At 34.1% G+C, this 25,518-nt stretch overlaps 5 protein-coding genes across 6 annotated transcripts; 2 read left to right on the forward strand and 3 right to left on the reverse strand.

The window, feature by feature from the left end:
• Positions 1 to 1,876: 1,876 nt before the first annotated feature.
• On the reverse strand, positions 1,877 to 10,139 carry Tnpo (transportin 1). The gene is made up of 16 exons (XM_013321235.1): positions 9,940 to 10,139; positions 9,353 to 9,685; positions 9,041 to 9,256; positions 8,776 to 8,898; positions 8,601 to 8,696; positions 8,279 to 8,462; positions 7,841 to 8,058; positions 7,446 to 7,655; positions 6,941 to 7,252; positions 6,752 to 6,859; positions 6,385 to 6,558; positions 5,989 to 6,160; positions 5,555 to 5,650; positions 4,738 to 4,813; positions 3,164 to 3,466; positions 1,877 to 2,905 (listed from the first exon to the last, which is right to left on the reverse strand). Exons 1-15 carry the CDS (start codon positions 10,042 to 10,044, stop codon positions 3,184 to 3,186), a joined length of 2,706 nt encoding a protein of 901 aa, XP_013176689.1. The 5' UTR covers positions 10,045 to 10,139; the 3' UTR covers positions 1,877 to 2,905; positions 3,164 to 3,183.
• A 405-nt stretch (positions 10,140 to 10,544) lies between these two features.
• Positions 10,545 to 11,924, forward strand: LOC106123931 (probable dimethyladenosine transferase). The gene is made up of 5 exons (XM_013320347.1): positions 10,545 to 10,699; positions 10,788 to 10,974; positions 11,052 to 11,355; positions 11,432 to 11,653; positions 11,742 to 11,924. Exons 1-5 carry the CDS (start codon positions 10,642 to 10,644, stop codon positions 11,889 to 11,891), a joined length of 921 nt encoding a protein of 306 aa, XP_013175801.1. The 5' UTR covers positions 10,545 to 10,641; the 3' UTR covers positions 11,892 to 11,924.
• A 108-nt stretch (positions 11,925 to 12,032) lies between these two features.
• On the reverse strand, positions 12,033 to 12,981 carry ND-B17 (NADH dehydrogenase (ubiquinone) B17 subunit). The gene is given in 3 exon segments (NM_001312419.1): positions 12,033 to 12,298; positions 12,475 to 12,576; positions 12,660 to 12,981. Coding segments are annotated over 3 exon segments (486 nt in total). The 5' UTR covers positions 12,903 to 12,981; the 3' UTR covers positions 12,033 to 12,157.
• A 332-nt stretch (positions 12,982 to 13,313) lies between these two features.
• Positions 13,314 to 18,551, forward strand: P38mapk (p38 map kinase). 2 transcript variants are annotated; one of them, XM_013321935.1, is made up of 9 exons: positions 13,314 to 13,529; positions 13,891 to 14,027; positions 14,379 to 14,572; positions 15,165 to 15,274; positions 15,494 to 15,618; positions 15,796 to 15,875; positions 17,291 to 17,412; positions 17,554 to 17,684; positions 18,069 to 18,551. In XM_013321935.1, exons 1-9 carry the CDS (start codon positions 13,426 to 13,428, stop codon positions 18,146 to 18,148), a joined length of 1,083 nt encoding a protein of 360 aa, XP_013177389.1. In that variant the 5' UTR covers positions 13,314 to 13,425; the 3' UTR covers positions 18,149 to 18,551. The 2 variants fall into 2 exon arrangements, with proteins under 2 accessions (XP_013177389.1, XP_013177390.1); XM_013321936.1 differs by lacking the exon at positions 15,796 to 15,875 and adding an exon at positions 16,170 to 16,249.
• Positions 18,552 to 21,090: 2,539 nt separating this feature from the next.
• Topors (Topoisomerase I-interacting protein) lies at positions 21,091 to 25,503 on the reverse strand. The gene is made up of 5 exons (XM_013321471.1): positions 25,260 to 25,503; positions 24,557 to 24,776; positions 24,116 to 24,282; positions 23,453 to 23,677; positions 21,091 to 23,351 (listed from the first exon to the last, which is right to left on the reverse strand). The coding sequence occupies exons 2-5, from the start codon at positions 24,764 to 24,766 to the stop codon at positions 21,782 to 21,784; spliced, it is 2,172 nt and encodes a 723-aa protein (XP_013176925.1). The 5' UTR covers positions 24,767 to 24,776; positions 25,260 to 25,503; the 3' UTR covers positions 21,091 to 21,781.
• Between the last annotated feature and the right edge of the window lie 15 nt (positions 25,504 to 25,518).

Raw genomic sequence — 25,518 nt, forward strand, 5'->3', positions numbered from 1 at the left:
AGTATACAATTTCATAATTTTGATAAAATATGATAAATAAAACTTTTAAATGTGAGCTACAACCTAACAAAACTGCCAGTGATAATAAAAAAAAATAAACATATTTTACATAAATATATGTACTGTATAAGTTATATTAAATCGCGTTAATTTCATTGTTTTTAAAATATATAAATTACATACAATAGATGATATAAATTGTAATATAGGTTTAGCATGACATACGTCAATAAGGAATTACAAAATATTAAATCATCACGATACGACAATCATATTTTTATATAATAATAATGCCTCGAGGAAAGGAATCGTGCCTTACGAAAGCCACCTCGCACAATCACACATCCATGCAATCACTTAATCAGCTACTATCACGGTTTTTTAGGAAAAAAAATAAACAAAATACTACATTAAAAGGAGACGAGAACTCTACTAACCTTAAAAATAAATTACAACACCCGTACATTGTGTATTTTACTTAAAAAATAAATATTTCGCGAATGTATCCGAGGCAGAGCGACGTCCATTTTTTTTTTAAATTTAAACTATAATCCGAAATATTAACTAATAATTTCATCGTTCAACTATTTGCCTACACATAATATCCTCGGAAGTAAATACAATAATGTGGGCGCGATTCGCTGGGTGTGATACATCCGCACTCTCTCCGGGCTTCGTTGGCACACTACGGGAACGGGACTAGATAGGACTCGGGATAGGAACCGACTGGGATTCGAGGGACCGAGGATAAAAAAATTTAAACATACATATACTACACAAACATATCGAATAAGAAATTATATTCCCAAGTGAACTGGCGGGAGAGCAGCCGAAAATTTTTATTTTTAAATCCCAAGGAATGTTGAAATTTACAGTATCCCGATAAACTGTAAAATAATTCACTGCACAACCTAACCCTAACATTGCATATGCAAAATACACTATATTTCTTTTGAACTACTTTTTTTATTCTCGCTTTATCGAGATCCTATCCTTAAGGTCGAGAAAAGCAAAGAAACTTAACAACTTTTGTAACGTAATGCCGCGCTTTCAATGGATTTTCAGTATGAATCTCGAAGGATTTTGACTACTACAAAGACATAGTAAAATGGTTTGCAAACAGCGGTCCACTTACTACGACCTATGCCATACTAAGATCAATTTAAACTAAATAATTTACATAGACTTAAGCTATTAAAGTAAACAAAAAAAATCACAATTAATAAAAAACTTAAGTACAATTTTCAAAGCATCGACCTTAAAGTTTGGACAATACTTATTAATATGCAATTGCACAATAATCACAAGGAATCAACTTTTCAAAATAAAAATACAAAACAAGGAGTATTTAATTGACTAAATAATCGTCTATTAAAATGATTGGACCTTAAGGATAAGAGCTGCTTTATTATTTTAAACGCAATGACAAACAACAAATGGTTAAAGTCAGACTTTCTAGCTTTTATAAAACAAAAAGTAACAATTTTACATGCATATATAATTATACAACTCAATACGTATTTACATATACATAATATTAATTTTAATATACACGTAGATATCTTTATATCAATCATATGTTGCCCAAACTTGAAAAATATTTTGTAATATTGACAACGGACAGTACTAACAGTTTGTAGTGTCTTATGGTATATTTTAGTATTAATATGATTTGTTTTTAGTTAGTGTTATTTAGCAACCGTTTTAAAAAAAGTCAAATATATATTTTTTTCTTTAATTATATATATAAATACAAAAAGAGTTAATGTCCGAAGTCAATAAATTGAATCATTTTCGAGGTGGGCAACACAAACATACAAAACAATTAAAACAAAATACAACGTAAAAATACTATTTGGTATATAATAATAGCAGAAATCTAGCTCACATAAATTCTATCAAAGCAACACATATGTCTACGCCGACAATGATACATAATATATAATACATAATCGTACCGCATATAATTCAAAATAAACCAGTCACAAATCACAGACGACAAAAATTCTCGATTTCACTAAGTCTTGTTATTTTTTTATTTTTAAAAATATTTTATATATAGACATGAATTTTTTAATTATTAAAAAATATTTGAAAAATCTAGTGGAGAGACAAAATAAATGCTTTAGATAAAAATATATTTCATTTTTATACTTGTTTTTAAACACCATATATTCCAAAAAGTATGAATTTAAAGTAAAATAGAGCGTGTTACATTATAGACACGAGTATGATAGTTTCCAACAAACACAAGCGCACAAGAGACGTCTTCAGCGGTGAATGTTTTCGTCAGTCGAAAAAAGGCAAACGCAACAAGCCGATTCAGCCGAAGCCGACTCGAAAGATGCCTTAATGAACAAATATGTCACCAAAAAGTCGATATACACAAAGAATTTATTTTTTACATCTATCGACTTCTCTAAAAATCTATCGAAAAGTTACATCAATAAATTTCTCAATTTAATTCCTACAATATCTAGACCGTTTTAAATTCGGAGCCCTATTAAAATCGGTAAAAGAATCAAAGTGATAAAATCAATTCGAAAAATAATGAAACGGCCTAGTTATAAACATCGATTACACACTACTTGACTAATCACTAAATCATGCAATATGAAGACGGGCCGCGCAGACGAGCCCTACTATAGCCACGCTGTGTGCGTATATCCGAATTCGTAATGACGTCACTTTATATTTGACAATAGCTTGAGTGGAGTCGCCGCAAATTACATATTTTTTCAGGTACACATATAGAAAAAATGCCAAGTATTGTATTGTAATTAGAGGGCACCGAATGGTCTATTGTAGTTTGTGGCGGGCAACGCCCGTAGCGTAAATTTGTTGGCACAGTACGGAGCGGGCGGCGACAGCCACGACCTCCCGACCCGAGATCCCATTGGTTCCCCTGCGAAAGAAAAATAAACTATGCATAGGGCATAAGATGAAGAGAGACATGGCCTACACTGCGTCTTATAAACTATTCATCGTAATAATCTGAAATATTTATCTCTTAAAATTGTGTTTTTTTGTGAATGGTAGCTCAATCAAATTTCTCATCTCCAAAACACATTTTCCTTATATGTATTCTAATCATACAAGTGTCAATTAATTATGAATCCACGTAAAAACGGTTACATACTAGTGTTAAATATAGGTTACTCACCATCACATATAGGTTGACGTTTATATATCGCACATGGCGGAGAGGCGCGAGCTGAGCTGTACGGGCAGCTGGTCGGTGAAGCGGCGCCAGTTCTCTTCGCCCACCTGGTTCTTGAAGCCGTGCAGTATCTTGGTGAACATCTCCTTCAGATCATCCTTGGGATGCGACCAGGATGCGATCGCGTCGCAGAAGTATAGGAAATCGGTGACAACACCGCCCGGGTTGATCTGTATCATCTGACAGATGCCGCGGAAGGCGGAGTCCTTCTCGTCGTTGTCGCGGATGTTCCGCAACGAGGTGCACCTGTTGGCACGTCAGGGGTCGCTCGATGAGACGAGCATCGCGTGGCTCTAATGCCAACGCAACGCAACTCTATTGCTACACTGCCATTTTATTATTTCCCTACCATTTTTCTAATTAATGCGTATTTTCAGCATCAATCTGATATAGGCAGTGGAACAATCGATGTTACCTACCTATTATTTTCAGAGTGACTTTATTTGTCAAAATAGTTATTCAATCTCTTATCATATATAATTGCAAAGAAAGTAATATAAGTACATTCATTTTACTTTTGATTTAATGTGTATTTGTCATAAATAATACTACCATATATTCTATAGCAGTATTTTATACGTAATTTACGTCTTTGCCGCTTTATTACACCTTAGGCGAAAATACAAGTTTTGAATTTTTTTTATGTATTTAATTGATGGGGCATAAGCAAAGAGCGAAATAAACTGGTAAACTAGAAGCTTCTATGTTTTCATCATTCTAATATATAACATTTATATGATGGTGTACAGATTTTAGCTGCAGTAAAATATAACATATAGGATATTAGGTTAAAAATATATTAAAAACACATTAAAGAAAATGATGTCAAAGAATATAAATAAATAAGGTCACTCCTCTATGATGGCACTTCGAGACGAAACAAAAAAAAAATCGCTCCAAATGCCATTTTTGTAACTTATTAAAATAATAAAAAGCAAAATGTAACAAACAATTAAAGATAATAATGTAACTATACTGTATATATGGTTATGTGAAAAAACAAATATCAAAAGTGAAACATTTAGAACAGAACATAAAAGTGAACGAATGTCGTGAGCGTTCCAAACTGAAAAGCAAGGTATAGCATACTGTTTTAGTGATCGTGCAGTACATTATCATTAATGGGGCAACAGTTTATCCGCTGTTAGTTATAGGAAGGATAACCACATAAGTATATGGACGGCATTTGCCTTGCAGTTTGGACAATATAATATATATATAGATTGTAGCTTATATAATTTAGAAAGCGGATGGTGTTCAACACACAAGGTACAGCACTGAAAATAAGATGATCGAACCAGCCCATATAATCAGTGTATGCAAAGTGTGGCATCGTGTGGTACGAGCAAAGTGTATCGTTACATGCCTGGGATCAACTCAAACAACTGATAACATTAAAAAGCAGTTAACAAACACCATCCACGATCGAAATGATACCGACCGATAACTTATTAAATATTAAACGTAATCGTAATAATAATAATAATATAAAGTAATAAAAAAAATTGACTACAGACCACTGGCGTACAAATTGATGTAAAACGGGTGCGACGTCGTGGGGGCACACATAACCTAGCCGACCGATAGTAATCGCTACACGCCACGATATACCGAGAACAAAACCAAGAAAATAAATGAACAAACCATTCAAAACATAGTCAAATACATAAGTCAACAGCAACAAATCACACTTACAAATACAAATTAACTTCCTAACCATAACTATTTAAACATAGTCGCACATTGGTGGGCTATGGCCACTACGGTTGCGATATTTCTATATATATGTGTATATATGTACATTACACCCCAGAAATTAAACAGTAATACACCAACAGGCCGAGGTAGTGCTCTCCGCCAAGGTTCAGCGGTCAACATACATCATTGTACTGCTCTTCCATATTAAAACTTTATTATAAATATAATGTTATATAGCTACATCAAGAAGTAAAGTTATGACAACAATAAATCTATAATAAAATATAAAAAAAAATTTAAAAAAATACATTTAATATGGTTAATTTCCTTAGTAAACAGTGGTGGCATACAAAATCATAGTATTTAGAATTAGCCAAACTGTCTGCTAAAGATAAAATCAGGTGGAATCAGCAACAAATTGTAAATATCTTAATGAATCGAATGGGTAACCAATATAAAGCAGTGAAGGGAAATACAAAGGTAAACAATATATATTCACAACATAACTGCCACCAAAAATGTATTCACTCAAATTCATTCTAGCAAAGTGCAAATAAATGTATCAATTAGAAATTATTAGTATTTCAATTTTTTATATATTTTTTTATCAACTTAAAATAGCTTAATGTGACTTACCTGTGTTCTCCAGTAATGTTTTAGGTGTGTTGGGTCTATTGATTATATCTACCAGATGACCCAGTACAAGAGGTATGTATTTTGATGTCTCGGGACCTATAACAATTATAATTAAGGTTATTTATATTTAATAGACGATTATAATGAATTAAACAACAAGTTAACACTTTCAGTGCCACTGCGAATCATTGTAGCATTTGATGTGTTAAAAAAATTATAATTACTGATTAAAAATCAATTATACATTGGTTATGGGTTTTTAATCAGTCAAGTCCACTACTAGATTTAAGTAGACTATGTTCATCAAATAATTTAGTGCTGTTTCTCAGTCTTTTACAACTTTCCTAAAAAAAAATGATTATTAGGGATACTTTAAAAGGTTAAACTTAAACATAATAATAACTATGTGGAGGTTTATGAATACTATCACTTACCTAATTTTATGCTAATTTCCCCGATGGCCCAGGTAGCATTATTGCAGACGGAGATGAGTTCAGGGTTGAGGTTCATGCCCAGTATTGTGAGGAACTCCGGGATGTAGAGGTGTACATGTTGGAAACACGCCTTAGTCAGGTCTCCCAATAGAGCGAACGATGATTGTCGAACCTGACATATTGTTATTTTTTATTTATCTACACATCATCACAAATCTAGTTTGAATCCAATCAAAAAAAATATTTTTTATATCTACTTTTAAATGGTTCACAGAACTCAAGGATAAGTGGAAATGGCACTCAAAATACGCAAAGCAAATGAGGCCAGTGGAAAAGAGATCTTAGGCACGTTAACCCTTTCATGGTATGTGATGCAACAAGGACGGAGGTTTTTACCTCTGGCATGGGATCGCCCATGCACTGGTAGAGTAGTTGCATGAGGTTGGAGTTATGCACGAGGTGGTCGATGTGGCCGTCCAGCCCCTCCGCCAACCCGCTCAGCAAGTCCAGCGCCACAATCATGAAGTCCTTGTCCGGCGCCTCGAACTGCTCTGGGCTCTGGCTGTTTGCCTAAAATATTCAAAAATAAATTGTATGTTTGTCTAATGTAAAGTTTTTTTAAACATAGTTTTAATCCAAAAAAGAGATGGTCAAGGGATCAATTAGTCTAAGTTTTTTTTTAAAACGTTACCAAATTAAACATGTACTTTTAGTCACTAAGCTAGTAGTATTTATCTTTGAGATTGCTTGTTAAAGAACTCACAATATTCTGGTTCAGAGTCTGTTCTATAAGAGACACGCATCTTCTGAATACAGGCTCGCAGTACGGCAGGAATCCTGACTGCAGCGCAGTTGCCACCGATGAGAGACACTGAAATAAATATCATTATTTACTATAACCCCTATATAATATATTAATACATTGTATGTGTATTGATTTGAAAATACAAACCTCAAGCAGAGGGAACAAATCTTTATCTTCATCCTTTAAAACGTTCCACTTCGTGATGAGAGGTGGCATCAATAAATTGATGTACTCAGGTTTGTTGAGATGATGGCCTACCGAGTCTGCCAATGTGCCGATAGCATCATACAATATGAGTAAGTTTTTATGTTGATATCTGCCAAAAGCGTAGACCAGAGTCTGCAGAATGTGACCGAGATAGGGCACGAGTTCTGTGCACGCTTCCTCTTCCAGGGTGGCGAAAGCCGAGCAGGCTGCCTCCTGCACCCGCTTGTTGTTGTCGAGCACGCGCTTCAGTAACTAGAAATAAAACACAGTTGTAAAAAATATTGTAAAAAATTTTTAAAAATCTGAGATACATTAAGCATAGTGGCTTTGCGCGAATTAATAACCCATTTAGTATTTTTTACGATGTGAAAAAAAATCATTAGTACTATAACACTATAGCAGATCATTGACTTATCCTACAGTTAAGTTTATGTGTGTGTCTTACCTCAGTCATAACAGGTCTTAGATACTGATCGTGGGACTGTGAGACTATCCAGTGCGAGTATCGGCAGAGGGTCCAGCAGGTAATGGAGCGCACGAGGGCTTTGCGCTCCGACAGGCAGCACACCAGGTACGGCACCAGGTCTGGCAGGTGAGGCACCATGCCGCCCATACAACCGTCCGCTACCGCGCCCAACGCCAGGATACCACTTTCCTGCATAAATCCAAAACTTGTTATTTATCATTTAGTCATGCTTATCTCGGGAACTACACTCTTCAATTGAAATAACTCTTTGTATGTCTTCAAGGACGGGTGTATACTGTTTCATTTCAGACTAGGAAACAAAAATGTGTTTTTTACAAAGATTACTATTACTTAATTATTTCTGCTTGCACTACCTTAATAATCCAGTTGTTGTGGAATAGGGTCTCCTTGAGTATGGGGAAGAGTACGGGCAACAGGTCGGCACCGAACACGTTCGCGAGCACGTCGAGCGCGGCGGCGCTGCACTTGCGCAGATTCCAATCCGAGAGCGAGCCGTCATCGCCCTCCGCGCCGCCATCATCCTCCTCATCAGACTCCCCGCCACCCGACATGTTGCTGTCGCCCGCGCCCGCTGGACAGTATAAACAACTATAGCTAAAGCCAGCAATAGGATTTAAGTCCTTCCCATGAACATAAAATATTTATTTCATTCAACTCAAAATCTCCTTAGATTAACGGTAGGCAACGCATCTGCAATTCCTGATGTCTATGGGAAGCAGTCACTTCGCTATTTCAGCAAATCCAGGTGGCCTTCTGCACATTTACCAACTATTAAATAAAGAAAAAGTTACCATTATGCTTGATGGTGTGGGAACGTGGTTTGTGGAAGCGCGGACGTATGTCAGATTCGCGATCAGGTTCCGCGTCATCGGCGTCATCGTCTCTGTCACCGCGCAAAAGTATCACATCCATTTCTGAGTAGCGCATGCCTCGTACCAGCACTGGGAGTAGTGCAGGCAGACGTGGACCCAGCACCTACAAGTATGAATAAATCTTATTGTATTTGTTTTCTTCTAACTAATATAAGTAAGGTGTTGTAATCGGTATCTGGCCACAATATTACAAACAATAAAAAAAGATTAGTGAAATAAATAAGGATAAAATAACTCTTACCTCCCGGCAAACATTCTGCTCAGCAAGAGAAAGCCAGAATTCACAAGCTTCTAAGGCAACACCTTCTTCAGCATCTTGTGTGCGGATCAACATATACTGAAAACATTTTTTTTAATAAACACACATTGACACAGTTTTTATGAATTAGTGATATTTAGTTTGTAACAGTAAATACCTCAATGATGTTGGGAAGATGTGGTATGAGCCTGTCCAACCGAACTTCAAGGAGTAAAACTAAAGCATGACAAACATTTTTCCTGACATCCGGATCTTCATCTGCTGCTAGATGGAAAAGGTTCTGTAACAGATTTTACAACAATAGTTAGAATTTTTTTATAATGATGCAGTCTTTTCAGATTGAATTACTTCTTACATCATAAAATACTCATTGGCTGGCTGTGATAATGTATCCTTTAAATTGACATAAAATAAAAACTTACCTCTATAAATGAATCAATATGCAACATAAGGGCTTGTGTTCGGCCCATTATGAAATAATTAACACATGCTATAGCATGACATCTTATTTTAGGTGATGAATGCCTGAAGAACTGAAGAAATTTAGGTATTAGTACATTTAAAGGTCTGTTTAGTTCATCACAGTCGAGAACTTCCGCAGTGTCTTCACAAATCTTCTGCAGTGCCCCAAAAGCTCCCTGAAAATTAAATATGTAATTAGTTATATTTACATACTATAATAATATCTCAAATGTACTCAGTTGTCAATGCAACTTAATTTTTATCTTACTTACCTCACACACATTGTAATCTTGAGAATCAAGCATATGACACAAAGCAGGCAAGAGTTCTGGCCATGAAGTCAATTCGCCTTTGCTTGCTATAGTTGTAATTATAATGCCCACAGTGGCTCTGATTAAAGGTGAAGGGTCTCCTACAGCTGATAGGCATTCACGTTTTATGAACTCCGCGACCTCCGGCAGAAAATTATTGTAGTGTGCTTTTACATTGTTTTTCAAGATCAAACCACTGAGAGACCTTGTAGGCTCTTCCTCCGAGACTAATTTTGTTAATACGAAAATAAGGTAATTGTTAAAGTCTGGATACTTGTTCAATTCTTCCAATTTCTGATAAAATATTGTTATGGAAAATATAATTACAACGGAAAGCTGTCAATGACTGTCATGTCGGAAAAATCGATTTTATCACGAGCGTGGTGAAAAGATGCTAAGCTCTAAATTATAATTAGTACATAACTTACATACAAACCCATATATATTTTAAATCATAAAATTTCTCCAAATTAAAAATATAACGGTTTTATATTAAAAAAACATCCACGCCGATTAGGGCAACCGACTAAAGAATTGCAAAAGGATACTTGTTGAACAGCTCTCTGGGTAACTGTGTCCGGTGATTGAGACTCCTTGAGAAGTGTAAGTATTTGCCGTAATCCTTCTGGTTCAGGTTTCCACTCCATTTTCATAATAATTCCAACAAAACGATATTATTTTATTCCTTCAAGTTAAGATCAACCATGCCAAAATTTGACGATTATGAATTGCCAGATAGAAATTAAATATTGCTCATAGAACACACAGCAAGTCACAAAAACAAGAGAAGTACACAAAATGGTTTTATCTTCAAATCTTTTTATTAAAACTCTCTATGAACACCTGAAAAATGAGATAACATCGTTGTTGTTATAAGTGAAACCTTGATGATATAACTTACATATTTCTTATTTGATAATCAATAAACCGATACAATGTAGCCCGTCATATATAAAAATAATTAGAGCGATGCAGGTATATACGTAATTTAGAAATTGCTAGTAAAAATGACAAACCCTAAATAGAGAATCTGAGGCAACGCTGATGCGTTATTTCTTTAAATACCCACTAATAAAAAAATTAAATTGTTCTACCGTAAGTTCTAAGCATGTTTTATTTGCTCTTTGGTGTTGACATTTCCCATGCGCAATTGACAAGTGTGCGTCAAATCAAATGCCAATATTTGTATTTTCAGGGAAATAGATTAATTTTCTTTTCCTTCATAGTTATTGAAAAACATACCGGTTAAAATGCCGAAAATAAAAGCAGAAAAGAAAGCAAGAGTACATAATGAAATTGCAAAACAAGGTAAACTCTTCGAACATGTGTAATAAGGTTAAAATCACATGTGTATATTTGTTTTGTGTGATATTAAATAATATTAATTTTATTGTAGGTATTCAATTTAATAAGGATTTCGGTCAACACATCTTAAAAAATCCACTTATTATTACATCAATGTTAGATAAATCAGGACTGAGACCTACTGATGTCGCCCTTGAAATTGGTCCAGGTACTGGTAACATGACAATGAAAATGTTAGACCGCGTCAAAAAAGTTATTGCTTGTGAAATTGATACAAGGTAATTGATTTGTATTATCCTCCAAATTATTTCTAAATGTATTGAATGCTGTTTTAATAAAAGTTTTCTTTCTAAAGACTAGTTGCTGAGCTTCAAAAACGAGTTCAAGGCACACCTTATCAATCCAAGCTGCAAATAATTGTTGGAGATGTTTTGAAAACAGAGCTGCCATTTTTTGATATATGTGTGGCAAATATTCCATACCAAATCAGTTCACCTCTGGTATTCAAATTGTTGTTACACAGACCATTCTTTAGATGTGCGGTACTTATGTTTCAACAAGAATTTGCCCAAAGATTGGTTGCCAAACCTGGTGACAAGTTGTACTGTAGATTGTCAATAAATACTCAATTATTAGCCCGTGTTGATATGTTGATGAAGGTAACATAATTTTTTATCTTGTGCACTTTTGTATATAATATTTCCTTGTACTTATGACATACAATTTATTTTGTAGGTTGGGAAAAACAATTTCAGGCCACCACCAAAAGTAGAATCCAGTGTTGTAAGGATTGAGCCTAGAAATCCACCTCCACCTATAAATTTCGTTGAATGGGACGGCTTAACAAGAATAGCATTTGTTAGAAAGAATAAAACATTATCAGCCGCATTCAAACATTCAACAACAATGGCAGCACTAGAAAAGAATTATAAAGTACATTGTTCCCTGCACAACAAGGTAAAAATTTCTATCTCTACTAAATGTTACTAGAATACTTCATATTAAATTGTTCATTGTTATTGATAAATTATATATAATTTTGCAGGAAATACCAGAAGATTTTGATATAAAACAAAAGGTTCAAGAAATATTAACTACTGTTGGTTTGGATCAAATGAGAGCTAGAACAATGGACTGTGATGATTTTATGAAACTATTACATGCTTTTAATTCTGAGGGAATACATTTTGCCTAATAAATTATCATATACTATAATTAAATTGTATTTAATCTTGATCCAAGTTATTTCTTGTGAAATATTTATAGTTAAATATGTTTTTTAAAAAACTAAAATGTAAGTTCACTTCTAAGCATTCTACAAATCAAATAAAATGTCTTTTTATAAATTACCTTTAATGACTAATATTTTTGACAATTTCTTTTAGAACCACAGGATTATTTTTAGAAACTGTTTTCTATATTTCATTGGCCTATTTAAAATTATTAAAACAGCAATGAATTTTATATAGGAGATGATTTGAATCCCCTGCTTGCATAATCAGCAGGCTCATGGCGATCAGATTTGAATGGGAATCCAGGTTGTCCTGGCAGGACCATGGGCTTTGATCTTATCACTCGCCAGCCTCCTTTTCTTGTCCAATCCTAAAAGTAGTAAAATAATTATTTAGTAATTGTTTAACCAGATAAAAGATCACTGGCACACAATTAAAATACATAAAAGAAATTCAAAACATGTGAAATATACCGAGTTTAATAAAAAAAAATTAGAAAAGATTATAAATAAGTTTTTATACATAGTAGGAAATTGTAATACTTACATTTGCATTGTACTTGAAATAGTAATGGATTGCCAGAATTCCAAATGCCATGAATCCAAGTTTTCCTGTTATATATCTATAATCTGCAGCACGTTGAGCTCCCTGAAACAATAAAAGGTACTCTTTTATGTTATCTTCATTTTTACTACTTAAATGTTTAGGTTATTGGGGTTATGTAATCTTACCAGAGCAGGGGTAAGGGCATTGTATATAACATCCAAAGGTTTGCGATACAACCGACGAATAGGATTAATGCGTTCTCTCCAATATTCCTCGACATGGACCGGTTCGTTTGAAGCTAAAATCTGGTCTTGCAACCATTGCTTACGCCAAGCCCTCTCTGCATCAGTCATCCCAAGACATCTTTCTCGTTCGGACGCCACACGACCAACAATAGTCATGGGCTTTACTCCCGCTGTCTGTGCCATTTTGCCGTCTTTTATGAATCCTTCTTTCTGATCTTAGATTTTAGGTGTTTGTTGTTCTTAAAATTCGCTTTTTTCAATGACAGAAGATCTGACTGACATTAAAGAACACATGACGGTCACTGTCACTGTCAGAACATAGAACATTATGACAAGACAACGATAGTTTTAATTGGTTTACGTACATGTGTAAAATATAAAATACTATTTCACATTTATGGCAAGTAAAAAATTACCTAATAAAAAAATGAGTGATGAATCTAGACATAATGAAAGAGTCAATCTAAGTCTAATTATAGTAAGTAAAAATAATCGATTTTTTTTCTCGATGCCAAAATATCATCAACCATTGATCAATCATGTACTTCACTATCCAGAAATGCTGACAGCATTTTTATATACTCTTTGGCTGACAGCTTTGACAGCGATTTATTTCAATTTTTCATATTGAATAATTATAGTTTTGTTTACAGATATATTACAAAGCCTTTTAAAGTGAAATCTAATTTAGAATTCATAAAACAAAATGCCACGATTCCATACGGTAGAAATCAATAAAACAGAATGGATTGTGCCCGAGAGATATCAGATGCTTACACCTGTAGGGTCTGGAGCTTATGGTCAAGTATGGTATGTGTTTATTTAAAAGCATAATGTAGGAACTGTGATTTTTCAAATGTTATTTCCCGATTAATTCAAGATATATTATAAGATTAGTGAAATTACAATTCAGGTTATTTAATCATTTATGTGGCTTGTTTTGTGTGGGTGGAACTGGTTCAAATACTAGTCTAAAATTATCTCTAATTTATCGCACAATGGAAAAAATTGGTATCTGCGTTTTATATAAATTTAATTTCTTATTATTAGCAATATTAAATTAAATTATTTTGTAGTGCATATGAGCCATGAATGTAATTTGTGGTTATTGTATTGGCACCTAAATTACATCACCTGACATATAACCAAGATGTATTTATTTTGTTTACAGTTCTGCTATAGATACAGTACATAATATGAAAGTGGCCATAAAAAAGTTGGCAAGACCATTTCAGTCTGCGGTTCATGCCAAAAGATCATATCGGGAACTTCGATTGTTGAAACATATGAATCATGAAAATGTTATAGGTAGGTATTAACAATACCTTATCATTAATATGCTTTTCTTAATTGAAAAGTATGTAAAGTTTTGCAAATGTTTTTATTTATTTATGGTTATTTATATAAAAATGTTAGCTATTACTATTATATCAAAATCTATTGGTACAATAACAATGTTTTATTTTTAAAAGAACAGTTTGATCATAGTAAATTAAATAAAGCAATCACTTTGTTACAAGGACAAAGTTTTTGCCTAAAGTCATATATGGGACAAGACAAATTCCTTAAAAATTTTAGAAAATCAAAATTGACTTTCTTTCATTATTCTGAGTTACAAAAAAATCTTTCTATGAATATTCAAGATTTTTTTTGCCTTAGGTTTGTTGGATGTGTTTAGTCCTGAAAAGAATCTAGAAGAATTTCAACAAGTATATCTTGTTACACATTTAATGGGCGCAGATTTGAATAATATAGTGCGCACACAAAAGTTATCAGATGATCATGTGCAATTTCTTGTATATCAGATTCTGCGTGGATTGAAATATATACACTCTGCAGGAATTATACATAGAGTAAGTAACAATATACAAATTCAGCGATACTGGTTTGATTGTGCAATTAGCATCAATCCATTGAAACTTTAAAAAATTTATGACAATTGTGCATGACTCAACACTTTTATGACATTTGATAACAATGCACCGTAATCTACTTAATTTTTAATAACTTGCAAAATATTGTTATCTATACTAATATTATAAAGATGAAAGATTTGATTGTTTGTTTGCATTAAATAAGCAACAGAAACTATTGAACCAATTTGAAAATTTATTTCACTGTTGGTAAGTTACATTATCCATGAGTGAGTTAAATTATATTAATTACCAGACAGCTGTTGCTGATAGATGAATGTGTCCCATAGGAACCATGTATATTTTTGGCATCATAGGTAGCATACATGTTCCTCCCAATTGTGTTCTAAATCTATACCAAATGTCATAGAGATCTGTTTTGGCGTTCTAGAGATACCTAAAAACAAAAATCCATCCATCCATCCATCAAAACTCTTTCATTTAAATCATTATGATTTTTTTATTCCGCGCAGACGAAGTCAAATACACAAAAGATATAACAAAATTATAATTTTTGAAGTTGTTTTTTTAGGATTTAAAACCTTCTAATATAGCGGTAAATGAAGACTGTGAGTTGAAGATCTTAGATTTTGGTTTAGCCAGGCCCACTGAAACAGAAATGACTGGTTATGTGGCTACAAGGTATGTAAAAAGCAACATATGTAGACAATTCATTGTGAATTCAGATATGTCGGCTGAAGCAGTAATACTGACCCTCTGTAGAGACAAGGAAAGGTTGATGATTAATGAGTAGAGTAGAATGAACAAATCTTTAAAAAGATATGTCGAAATATACAAATATCTAAAATTATTTTGTAATTGGAAAGAACAATATTTATATTAAAATTGTTTTTGGTATAGATGGTACAGGGCTCCAGAAATAATGCTCAATTGGATGCATTACAACCAGACAGTTGACATCTGGTCAGTCGGCTGCATCATGGCAGAACTCTTGACAGGCAGGACTTTGTTCCCAGGATCAGACCGTATCCTTTTTTTTTAAACATATAGACTGTATTGTATTTTAATGTAATACATTTTTATTGTACGACAAATATTAATTTAATATGGTTGCTATTGCTAAGAATTTATTTTGTTATTTAGTGTTTTCATTTGTAATTAAATGTTATATTTTTGCTTGTATACCTTAATGAATGAGACAGATATTCATCAGTTAAACTTAATCATGGAGATACTGGGGACACCGGGTCAAGAATTTATGACGAAAATATCCTCAGAGTCAGTAAGTACAATCAAAATAGGAAATCTTTCTAAATGAAACTGTCTCTCCTCATATCTTCGTTGTCGTCGTCACATGTTATGTATGCATTGTTATGTTACTGCAACAGCTTTAAATTAATGCTTTAATATAATCTGTAATATCAACTGTTAATATAGTTTGTAACATCAACTGTTAATATTGTTTGTAACATCAATAGTATGCAACTGTAACATGCTTTATTATGGTTTGTAACATCAACTCGCTTCTGTAAGTGTAAGTTTGGTGCTTGTGTAACCTTAACATTTACACGCTCAGATATTGACCATCTCACAAGGATATTATTTCTATGCGGCAAACCTGACAAGGATACTATTGACAAAATTCTAAGTGAAGAGGTAAGTAATTATGAGATGGATAGTAACTGTTTTAATATTAACCAACCAATAACATACTTAATAAAAAATACATACATATTTAAATACTTCTGTATTGTATTTGTAAGTATATAATTGGTATCTCCCATTAATCTAAATTGATTTAGATTATTCTTATTATTATTCAAATATCATATAAGTTTAATATAATGTAACACAATGCTAAAGTATAATAGGCTATTAAATAAAAATTCTACTAGAAATTAATATTCAAAAATTAACTCCATTTTTTGCTTAAAAATAATATTTGAATGTTCCATGTTACAACTCAGATTTCTAGTAATCAATTAATTTTTTTTGTATCATAATGCTATGACAGAAAATGGCATCAAATAAATATTACTATTTTTTAAACTAAATATTAATATTTTTCGCAAAACGGTAACATATTTTGTAATGATAATGAATAAAACTTGAAGAAATAGGTGGAATGTTTTAATATCTTTGTAACATACATAAACATTTGAAATGTTTTATAGATGAAGCACTTTTCTTTGATGACAATGCTATTTCGATCATTTGAATAATTTAATATAATATGAAGATATTTAATGAATACACTCTCATTGTCACATAGTTTTAGGTTTTTTCAGTACGGTTAAAACATAGAAATATTATTTTGCGTAATTGATTAGCGCATTAATAAATTATGCCATTCCAAGGTGACCTGCGTTGTTTATTGTGTTACCTAGGCGGCATATAATTAAAAACACACCCATATTAAAACTGAATAATTACTTCTACATATTTTTAATTACCTTATCAAGTATATAATGATTTTTGATATTGATTTACTGTTAATTTTGTTATTATTATAGCTCTACTTATGAGGGTTTTTCGCTACTATAGATAAATGTTCACTCTATTGTGACGTCCTAATAAAAGCGCCTTGAGCAATAAGGAAAAGTTTTTATTCGATTCGTATTCTTGCCCGGATTGTAGGTGGTCATCTGTAATGGTCAATTTGCAATAGCTAAAATGATATTAATGTTATACTTGCAGGCCAGAAACTACATCCAGTCTCTGCCGGCATTGAAGCGACGTGACTTCCGCGATGTGTTCCGCGGCGCTAATCCGCTCGCTATCAACTTGCTGGAGTTGATGCTTGAACTTGACGCCGATAAGTACGTCAGGGATTCCGTTCATTTTAGAGATTAGGGGATGTTGAAGTTAATTATTATATTATGGTTGGGGTGCATAATGAAATGCGGCTTTGTAAGGAAGCAAAAAAATTTGAAATAAAAATCGTAACCAATATTTTGTAGACGTATAACGGCGGAGCAGGCGCTTGCTCACGAGTATCTGGCGCAGTACGCGGACCCCACGGATGAGCCAGTCTCCGCGCCATACGACCAGAGCTTCGAGGATATGGAGCTGCCCGTTGACAAGTGGAAAGGTTAAATTTTTAATATAAAAAAAATCTTTGAAAGTATGATACCAATGTCAGCTATTGTATGTTACATCCTACTCTAGCGTTCTTCTCTTTCTCACTTATAGAAAATGTCGCGTGACAGTCATGTTACTGATAGTTTTGTTTTATAAACAAAACTAGCAATCTGCCGCAACTCTGTTCGCGCGGAATTAAAAAGAAACATAGTAGCCTATGTGACCTTCCAGAATATGTTCAATATGTATACCAAATTTCAGCGAGATCCATACCGTTCCGGAGATACCTTCAAACAAACATACATCCATCCATCTAAACATTCATCCATCTAAACATTCGCATTAATAATATTATTAGATGTAGGCTAACTTTTAAGGCTATTTTGTTTTTCAGAGCTAGTGTGGAAGGAAGTGGTGGAATTCAAGCCTCACCCTCAGCACATGAGCACTGTTGTCGAAGTCAACCCCTCATAAATTACTTATCTTTGTTTTTAACGCCTTAGCTAAAGGTTAAGCATATTATTTTTCAATAGATTTTTATCAAATATCAAATGTTTCGTCCTTCATAGCATCTTATATTGACAAAGAAAATAGAAAAAAATCACGTAACGTATAATAACGAATTTGTTTTAAGTCAATTTAAAGAGGTTGTAACAGTATTTTTTATCTGTAGGCTTAGCTGCCAACGACTTTACAAAAATATGTCATCACTTTATTTCCAAACGGAATGAAAAGGACGGCAATATTAATGTAATGTTGCATATGATTTTTCACAAATGATAAGATAATAATTAGATTGCCTTATATATTTATAATATATCTATGGAATTATGAATATTTTCTTAAACGTTATATAAAAATGCAATACTTTTTATCAATTTTGTCCGGCCTATTTTACTTTCTTTAGCTTATGACTAAAATTGCTCATAATATTACTTTACTACTCCATACAATAAATAAAGATGCGACTATATATTTTAAAGATGGATTAAAAAATTCAGAACATATATTTATTATGAAATCACATTTTTATTGACTTACTGTCATCTTTTTTATTTTACTAACATGGATCTTTTAAATTATCTATTTATTTCTTATAAATATGGCTTACTATAATATATAAGAAACACTGTTTATTTTTTATTGTAACTGCAAATATCTTGGTTAATATTTCATGATGCCATCACACGAATGTTCCATTTAACATTCGTGTGATGACGATTCGTTGCTCGTTTGCCCCCTTCTCCTATAAAAAAAACATAATAATTATTGAACTTCAAATTTATCTTAGAGCTTGACTTGTAGCTTGTTATTTATTTTTAAGTTTTATGCTTATTATGAGCGAAATCAAATAATATTTTTGAATGTTAAAAAAATAACTTCAAAACTTTTGTTTTATTTTTTTGTTTTTGCTCTTCCTAAATGTTGCAAGAATAAAATATGCTTTGACAAGCTGGTATACAAGACAATATATTAACGCTAACAAGGAAAGTTGCATATATTGTTTTGATAAAATAAATATTTATTTGGTAATCAATTATGTATGAAGCACAAAAATCAACAATATAAATTGCATTGAGTCTTTTGGAATACATTCTTTTATTTAAAACTACAAGAATTTAATAAATTTGAAATTAGTACAATGAACCGTCCTTTATCAAATATCATCGTATTATCAAAACAGAACCTAATTTAATAGAAAAGCAATAATGTATTATGATTCTTGCGTTCATTGTTTTAAGGGATAAAAAGAAATAGTAATTTAACAACCAAAATTAAAATAAAACAGGGTCTAATATACCTATAATTAAATATATTACGTCTTTGATACAAAAAACCGTTTGGTACTAAATGATTTGCAAGATTTTGACTTCAGAATATCTTTCTGCAACATACTTTGAACACATCATTTTACATACGCATCCATCATGTCTTCTTTCGATCACTCATGATTTATCAAAGAAAATATATAAATAAGATGAGTGTGATTAGAAATCGTTACTTATATACTACAAAACAAGAGCTTTTTAGAAAAATAAATTAAATAGTCTTTTGTTTTCAATTTAAACGTGTTAGCTATTCTTATAATAATATTCGTTTTATTTGTCATTATATATTTTAATACAAAAATTCTGTCTAGTTTTCTAGATGTATTGCTTTTGGTTGTATGTAATGTTTTATATTTTTATGCTTATGTATTGAATCTTAGAAGTGAAACTTCGTGTGGACAAAATTTTTGCCATAAAACTGTTACCGTCAAACGTATAGACTTTATTTTTTAATACACAAGTTCTCTTGTTTATTGTATAGTTAGAATTTAAGTTTAAAATGAAATAAAAAGTATATCTTGATTGGTTGTTTTTTCTTCTTCTATTTAAACAAAGGTTCGTGACATTCGTTATGTTATGAAATAGGAATAGTTATAGTTAGTGCTTTTTATACTGCTTTACAGCAGTATCACCTTCGGAATAAAATAATTTAATCTATAAAATTAAATTAAATGTCTTAAATGTAGAATTATATCAATCATATATTGGTTTATTTTGTTATTGTGTAGTAATTTAGTACACTCGATCGCCACTGCGGTCAAATCCTTCGTTATCTTCGTTGCGAGCTGAGGCGCGTACAATAAATAAACTCTCTAGCCTGCATCTGGCCAAACATACGTATATGAATGCATAGTTACCGCTTGAATACCACTTTTGCGCAATCGCGAATTTTACTATTAACCTATCATGCGCGAAGGAATGGGGTGGCATCTGCAAATTGAAATATAGATTTCACGTTCAGTACTGCAGACATTCGAATCGATTAATTATGAAAATAGGAATGCATCCTACTGGAAGTTTACTGTAGTACTTATATGTCTAAAATGCAATTCAATAAAGAAAGATATATCCTTTATTGTGGTAATAAATCAATGCTCAATTACAAGGTTATGAGGAAGAAAATAACGCAATTTTTCATACGTTTTTAACCTTTTAAGGTTTATTCATTCTTGGGGAAATGTACTAAGCATGACTGAATCATACGATTACTAACTCGATGTAAGGAAAATGGAGAATAAATGCAGCGTCTTTAATATCGAAAAAAAAATCATATTTCATACCCATGCTGTATATGCGTTGCTAGTAACGAAAAACCATTTTTTTATCTGTCTTCAAGGTCGATTTTGGTCAAGGTAAAATCCGTAATGACAGGACCAAATTTAACAGAATTTTGACGGGAAGGTAGCTGATGCAGGCGGCCATACTGTAGGCACAGAACACATATATACTCTTAGCTTATATATTTTATAGGCGAAATTTTTTTTAATTCTTTCCAGACGAAGTCGAGGACTAGTTTTAATTAAAACTACACTAGTATAAACTTTACCTGAACAATTACTTCTAGAATAGAAATAAAACATTTGCAAAGATTTTTATTGTACATTTATTTCACAAAGCCCCTACGACGTTGTACCATACTTGATATCGCAGATCTACGCGTCCCCGGGGCCTACAATATGTTTACAATCCAGTTGTTTTTGCAATTAACTGCGCAATGCTCCACCACATCAGAACAACCATTAGTTCATTTATATAGTACATTGTCTGTATTACCCGTAAATTAACAATATGCAATATTAAGAAATATAATTTCAAGATGTTCAATAGGTAAATTTTATTTTTCATAGAGTAGTTATGTTCAAAAGGATGTCTTGTGTCAATATAATGTAATATAGCAATTTTCTCAATACTCATTGTAATAATACTTTTTTTTTTTGCTTTTTAATATTCAAAATTAAATTCAACAAGTACAATTCATAGTATGTTTTGATCATATAATTAACCAAATAATTAAGTAGAATAGGTTAAGAATATATTTACAATATTAATATGATATACAAACTCAGATGGCGATTCATGCAACAAATGCTTATTGAAGTGTGCCAGATGAATAAATTAAACTTAAATTATGGTTAAAGCTACTAATTTTGTAAAATGAATTCGGCGGATCTGTATTCAAGTAAACAATCATTGTATTCGTAATCCAGCACACTTCTAGTCCTCGGTAACCCGTTCAAATGTTAGCATAACGCTAAACATATATTTGTAATAATTATACTCAAGAACACGCGCTCCTTTTCACAGTCAGATTTAAGGGTAGATCGTCTTCCGAATCCGAAGTTCCGTCAGTATCGTATTTGGCGGCCGACTGCGGCTCACACCTTTGCGTGATCACAGTCCGTCGACCCACATCCACTTTGACGGAACGTTGACACGAGCTAGTATTCGCTACAACAGAATTTATCACCGCACTAGTATCATTCGCACGCGGGCTGGCACTTGAGTTTGTATCACTCGTATTCTTGTGGCCGTTTACGACATTCACAACACTTTTCAGTCTTCTATTCTCTCGCTCCGGTCTACGACTGTCTGCCTTCCTGTCTTTGTCCTGGTTCCTACGGGCGGAGGCGCCGCTGGTGCCGGGCAGGTCGGCGGCCGGTGCGCTCGCCTCCGCAGCGGCGGCCGCCGCACTCGCAGCCGCCTTTTTAGATGATTTCACTCCTTTTCCAGAATCCGATTTTCGCTTTTTGCTTTTCTCATTGTCTGCTGTAGAATTCGTGGCATTCTTTTCTTTTGGCTGTCGTGTTGACCGCTTTTTTGGTTTCTTCTTACTCTTCTCACTGGATGCCTCTTTACTTTTCTTTTTGGGCTTCTTCTTGTGCAATCTTTTTCTCTTGTTGGTGGAAAAGTAAGTCTCTCCGCTGGACCAGGCGCTGGGCTCGCTGCTGGTGGAGGAGGCGGTGGTCGAGGGCATAGGAGCGGGCCAGGGCATAGGAGCGGGCCAGGGCGCGGGCGGGTACCCGTGCGGGCAGGCGGGCGCGGGCGAGGGCGTGGTACGGCACGTGTCAGAGGTGGTCGCCGTGTCGTTGGAGCGATGTCGGCACTTGCGCTTGGTGGGCGGAGGTACGTGGGCGTCATTATCGCTGTCGGAGTCCGACACTGGAGCCTTGTGTCTCTTTAAACTTAATTTAACTAGTGATCCGGAAGGTCTACTTTCCGGCGCGTCGTGGCTTTGGGACGTTTCCGGCACGTTTTCCTGAACGATCACGTCGCTATCCGATCCGAGTAAATCGACCACTTCGGGAGTCCTGTCCTGAGGTGGTTTAATGTATCCTACGACCATAACTTCCGATGAATCGTCGTCTGTGTCTGTATGCGATAAGGTCTCAATAGGTATGACGTTGTTTGTCGTAGGCTCTGGAATGTAGTTTTGAGGATAGACGGGAGCGGGCACTCTGGAGGGTCCCGGGGGCTGCTCCGCCGGCTCGGAGCTCGACACCATAACGATGTCGGAGTCCGTGCTCGCTTCCGATTCGGAACTGGATATGACCTCATTGACCATGGTAGATATCCTAGTGTCGGTGGTGTACTGCACGTTGCGGTCGTAGCCGGTCATGTCGTAGGGCGTGGAAGCGAAGCAGTACAGCTCGTGCAAGAAGTGGTCGGTCCTGTCGCCGAAGTACCGGAGCATCGCCTCCCTGAACTCCGGAGAGTTTATGTGGTACTGGGGCAGGAGCTCCAGGATCCTCGTTATCACATAGGATATGTGCCCCAGGTTCTCATTTAATAAATAATGAAGTTCTCGAGAGAGCCATGGTACTAATCGATGCACTTGTGAATCATTATACCTTTAACATAAAAAAATGTATTTAATTAACATATATTTTTAAAGAATAAGGTAAGTTTATAGGTATGGTAAGTTGTGTTACAAATCTGTGAGTTGTTTTACCTATAAAATAAAGGCGAACAGTCCCTGAATCGTCCCGTGAAGTCGGGAAGAGGTCGTGCCCAGAGGTTATGGCGATACACGGTGCGGCGGAAGGAGGCGGGCGAGCGGCGGCGCGGGGCGCGGGGAGTGGGGCGCGGGGCTGGCAGCACATCCGCCATCATCGGGTAATGCAGCAGCAGCTGCTGGATGGCCAGCGACTCGCGCCGCGGCAGCGTCAGCGTCGTCCTACACAAATACAATGTCACCTATTGGAATAGCAGAATCAAAGTATCCAGCTGACAGAATGTTAAGTTATATTTCTCCAACATCTGAAAATTTAAAAATTACAAATTTATTGCCTGGCAACTAAATGTTATCATCTCCCCTCGTCCCACTTAATGTATGGTTGGCACAACAGATTTTTAATTAACAAATGGTTCTTTCTTATTTTCCATTGTTCTTTTTGTATTTCCACAGTTGTAGCACTTGTATAACAACATTACTATCCCTTTCATTATCCTTGTAATAAATAGTGATAACAATATGCTCTACAGTTGACGACAGTTTAAACTTACAAAGGTTATTAATAGCAACATTTCAATATTCAGACTTAACATTGTCATTGTATCTATTCTTTGTAGCCAGTATATATTTAAAAAAAAATGATTATCTCATATAGCTTACCTGTATCTAAACCTACGTGTTGATGTTAGTGTATTTATGTCTATCCTTTCCACAGCATCCTCCGTCTGTCTTTGTTCAACCATATATTCTTCATACTGATGATTTGATCTCACATTATGTATTATTGAACGAAAAGTCTGTTTGCACAGCGGACATTCTGGCTTTACCTGTAATGTTCATAATTAATATAAAAAAAACATAAAAAAATTTAAAACAAATTCCAATATTTCTTTACTATAGACAAGTTTAAAAATATGTACATATGTACCTATGTATTTAAACTTTGTTTTATGAGACAATAACTGGTACAATGAAACTGATAAGACAATACTATTCAAAACAACTTAATAATAGTAATGTGCAGCTTCATTGCTCACTAACAGTTTTAAAAGTGGTAGAGCCGGCGCCGGCCGAGCCGGCGGAAAAATCAGATCAACTTACTTTGCTCCAGGTTAATAGACATTTAAAACAGAACTGGTGTAAGCAGGAGTCGGTGAAAGAATTATTACGGCATGTTCCTAAGCATATAGCACAGTTTGGGGGAGGAGAGCCCCGACCACTCTCGTGTCGAGGGCTGCTATCGTCACTCTTGACACTGCTCGGATTTGCCCCTGAACTGTCATCTTGTGTGGCAGTAGCTAAAGTCTCCATTGTTGAGAAACTGAAAGTTTAAAGAGAAATATGTTTAGATGATGCTGTGAATTTACAGTGTGCACATACTTTGTACAAATTATCATAACTCTCAGCCTCCTTAAAAACTGTGCAAGCAGTTTGTTCAGTATGAGTTTCTCTCAGTATAAGTTAATTAGAAATGCAAAGACAAACAATGTCTATAATATATATAATATCCAACTCATTAAATCATTTAACTTGACAATATGTCGATAAAATGACAAAAGGAATTGTGTAAATTTTCATGTTTCCAATTCTTATATAGACTTCATAGAGCTTGGTTCGAAGAATTTCAGTGAATGTCTTATAAACAATTCACCATTTTATCTTTTAAATAGTTTATTTTGAATATTTTCGCTTGTTATTGCTGATAAGACGCATGAGAGTTAATGAAACGATATCATGTCTCAAAAATATGGCACACAGATCAGATGTGATTTTATTAATCATATTTATCAATACACGTAATTACCTTAGCAGTGCTGAACTCAAAGGGTAACTCGCAATTTCATTTTATTCGGTTAGCTATCTTGCATGAGATTTCTAAACCTACATATTTTCATATCTAGAATCTTTTTATCGTCAATGTGCGTTTTGATCTTGACTGAATCTTGTGGTGATAGTAATAGTAGAGAATCGTTATTGGGAAAAAGAATACAGCGATCCACGATCCAGCGATCCGTTCAGTTCAAGACAAAACAGATTCTGCACAAATATCAAAGAGTAACAAC

Source organism: Papilio xuthus, unplaced genomic scaffold, assembly GCF_000836235.2.
Source record: "Papilio xuthus unplaced genomic scaffold, Pxut_1.1 DF825946.1, whole genome shotgun sequence".
NCBI classification, from domain to species: Eukaryota; Metazoa; Arthropoda; class Insecta; order Lepidoptera; family Papilionidae; genus Papilio; species Papilio xuthus.

Excerpts from the sequence above, each read along its gene's own strand:
- Tnpo (XM_013321235.1), bottom strand. The coding sequence starts at position 10,044 with ATGAAAATGGAGTGGAAACCTGAACCAGAAGGATTACGGCAAATACTT. Across the intron at positions 7,656-7,840 it reads ACAACAACTGGATTATTAAG|GAAAGTGGTATCCTGGCGTT; the intron begins GTAGTGCAAGCA and ends GGATTTATGCAG. Across the intron at positions 7,253-7,445 it reads TAAGACCTGTTATGACTGAG|TTACTGAAGCGCGTGCTCGA; the intron begins GTAAGACACACA and ends TTTTATTTCTAG.
- P38mapk (XM_013321935.1), top strand. The coding sequence starts at position 13,426 with ATGCCACGATTCCATACGGTAGAAATCAATAAAACAGAATGGATTGTG. Across the intron at positions 13,530-13,890 it reads GGAGCTTATGGTCAAGTATG|TTCTGCTATAGATACAGTAC; the intron begins GTATGTGTTTAT and ends TTTTGTTTACAG. Across the intron at positions 15,275-15,493 it reads ACTGGTTATGTGGCTACAAG|ATGGTACAGGGCTCCAGAAA; the intron begins GTATGTAAAAAG and ends TTTTTGGTATAG.
- LOC106123931 (XM_013320347.1), top strand. The coding sequence starts at position 10,642 with ATGCCGAAAATAAAAGCAGAAAAGAAAGCAAGAGTACATAATGAAATT. Across the intron at positions 11,356-11,431 it reads GTGTTGATATGTTGATGAAG|GTTGGGAAAAACAATTTCAG; the intron begins GTAACATAATTT and ends TTTATTTTGTAG. Across the intron at positions 11,654-11,741 it reads ATTGTTCCCTGCACAACAAG|GAAATACCAGAAGATTTTGA; the intron begins GTAAAAATTTCT and ends ATAATTTTGCAG.
- Topors (XM_013321471.1), bottom strand. The coding sequence starts at position 24,766 with ATGGAGACTTTAGCTACTGCCACACAAGATGACAGTTCAGGGGCAAAT. Across the intron at positions 24,283-24,556 it reads GTCTATTAACCTGGAGCAAA|GTAAAGCCAGAATGTCCGCT; the intron begins GTAAGTTGATCT and ends TGAACATTACAG. Across the intron at positions 23,352-23,452 it reads TGTTCGCCTTTATTTTATAG|GTATAATGATTCACAAGTGC; the intron begins GTAAAACAACTC and ends TTTATGTTAAAG.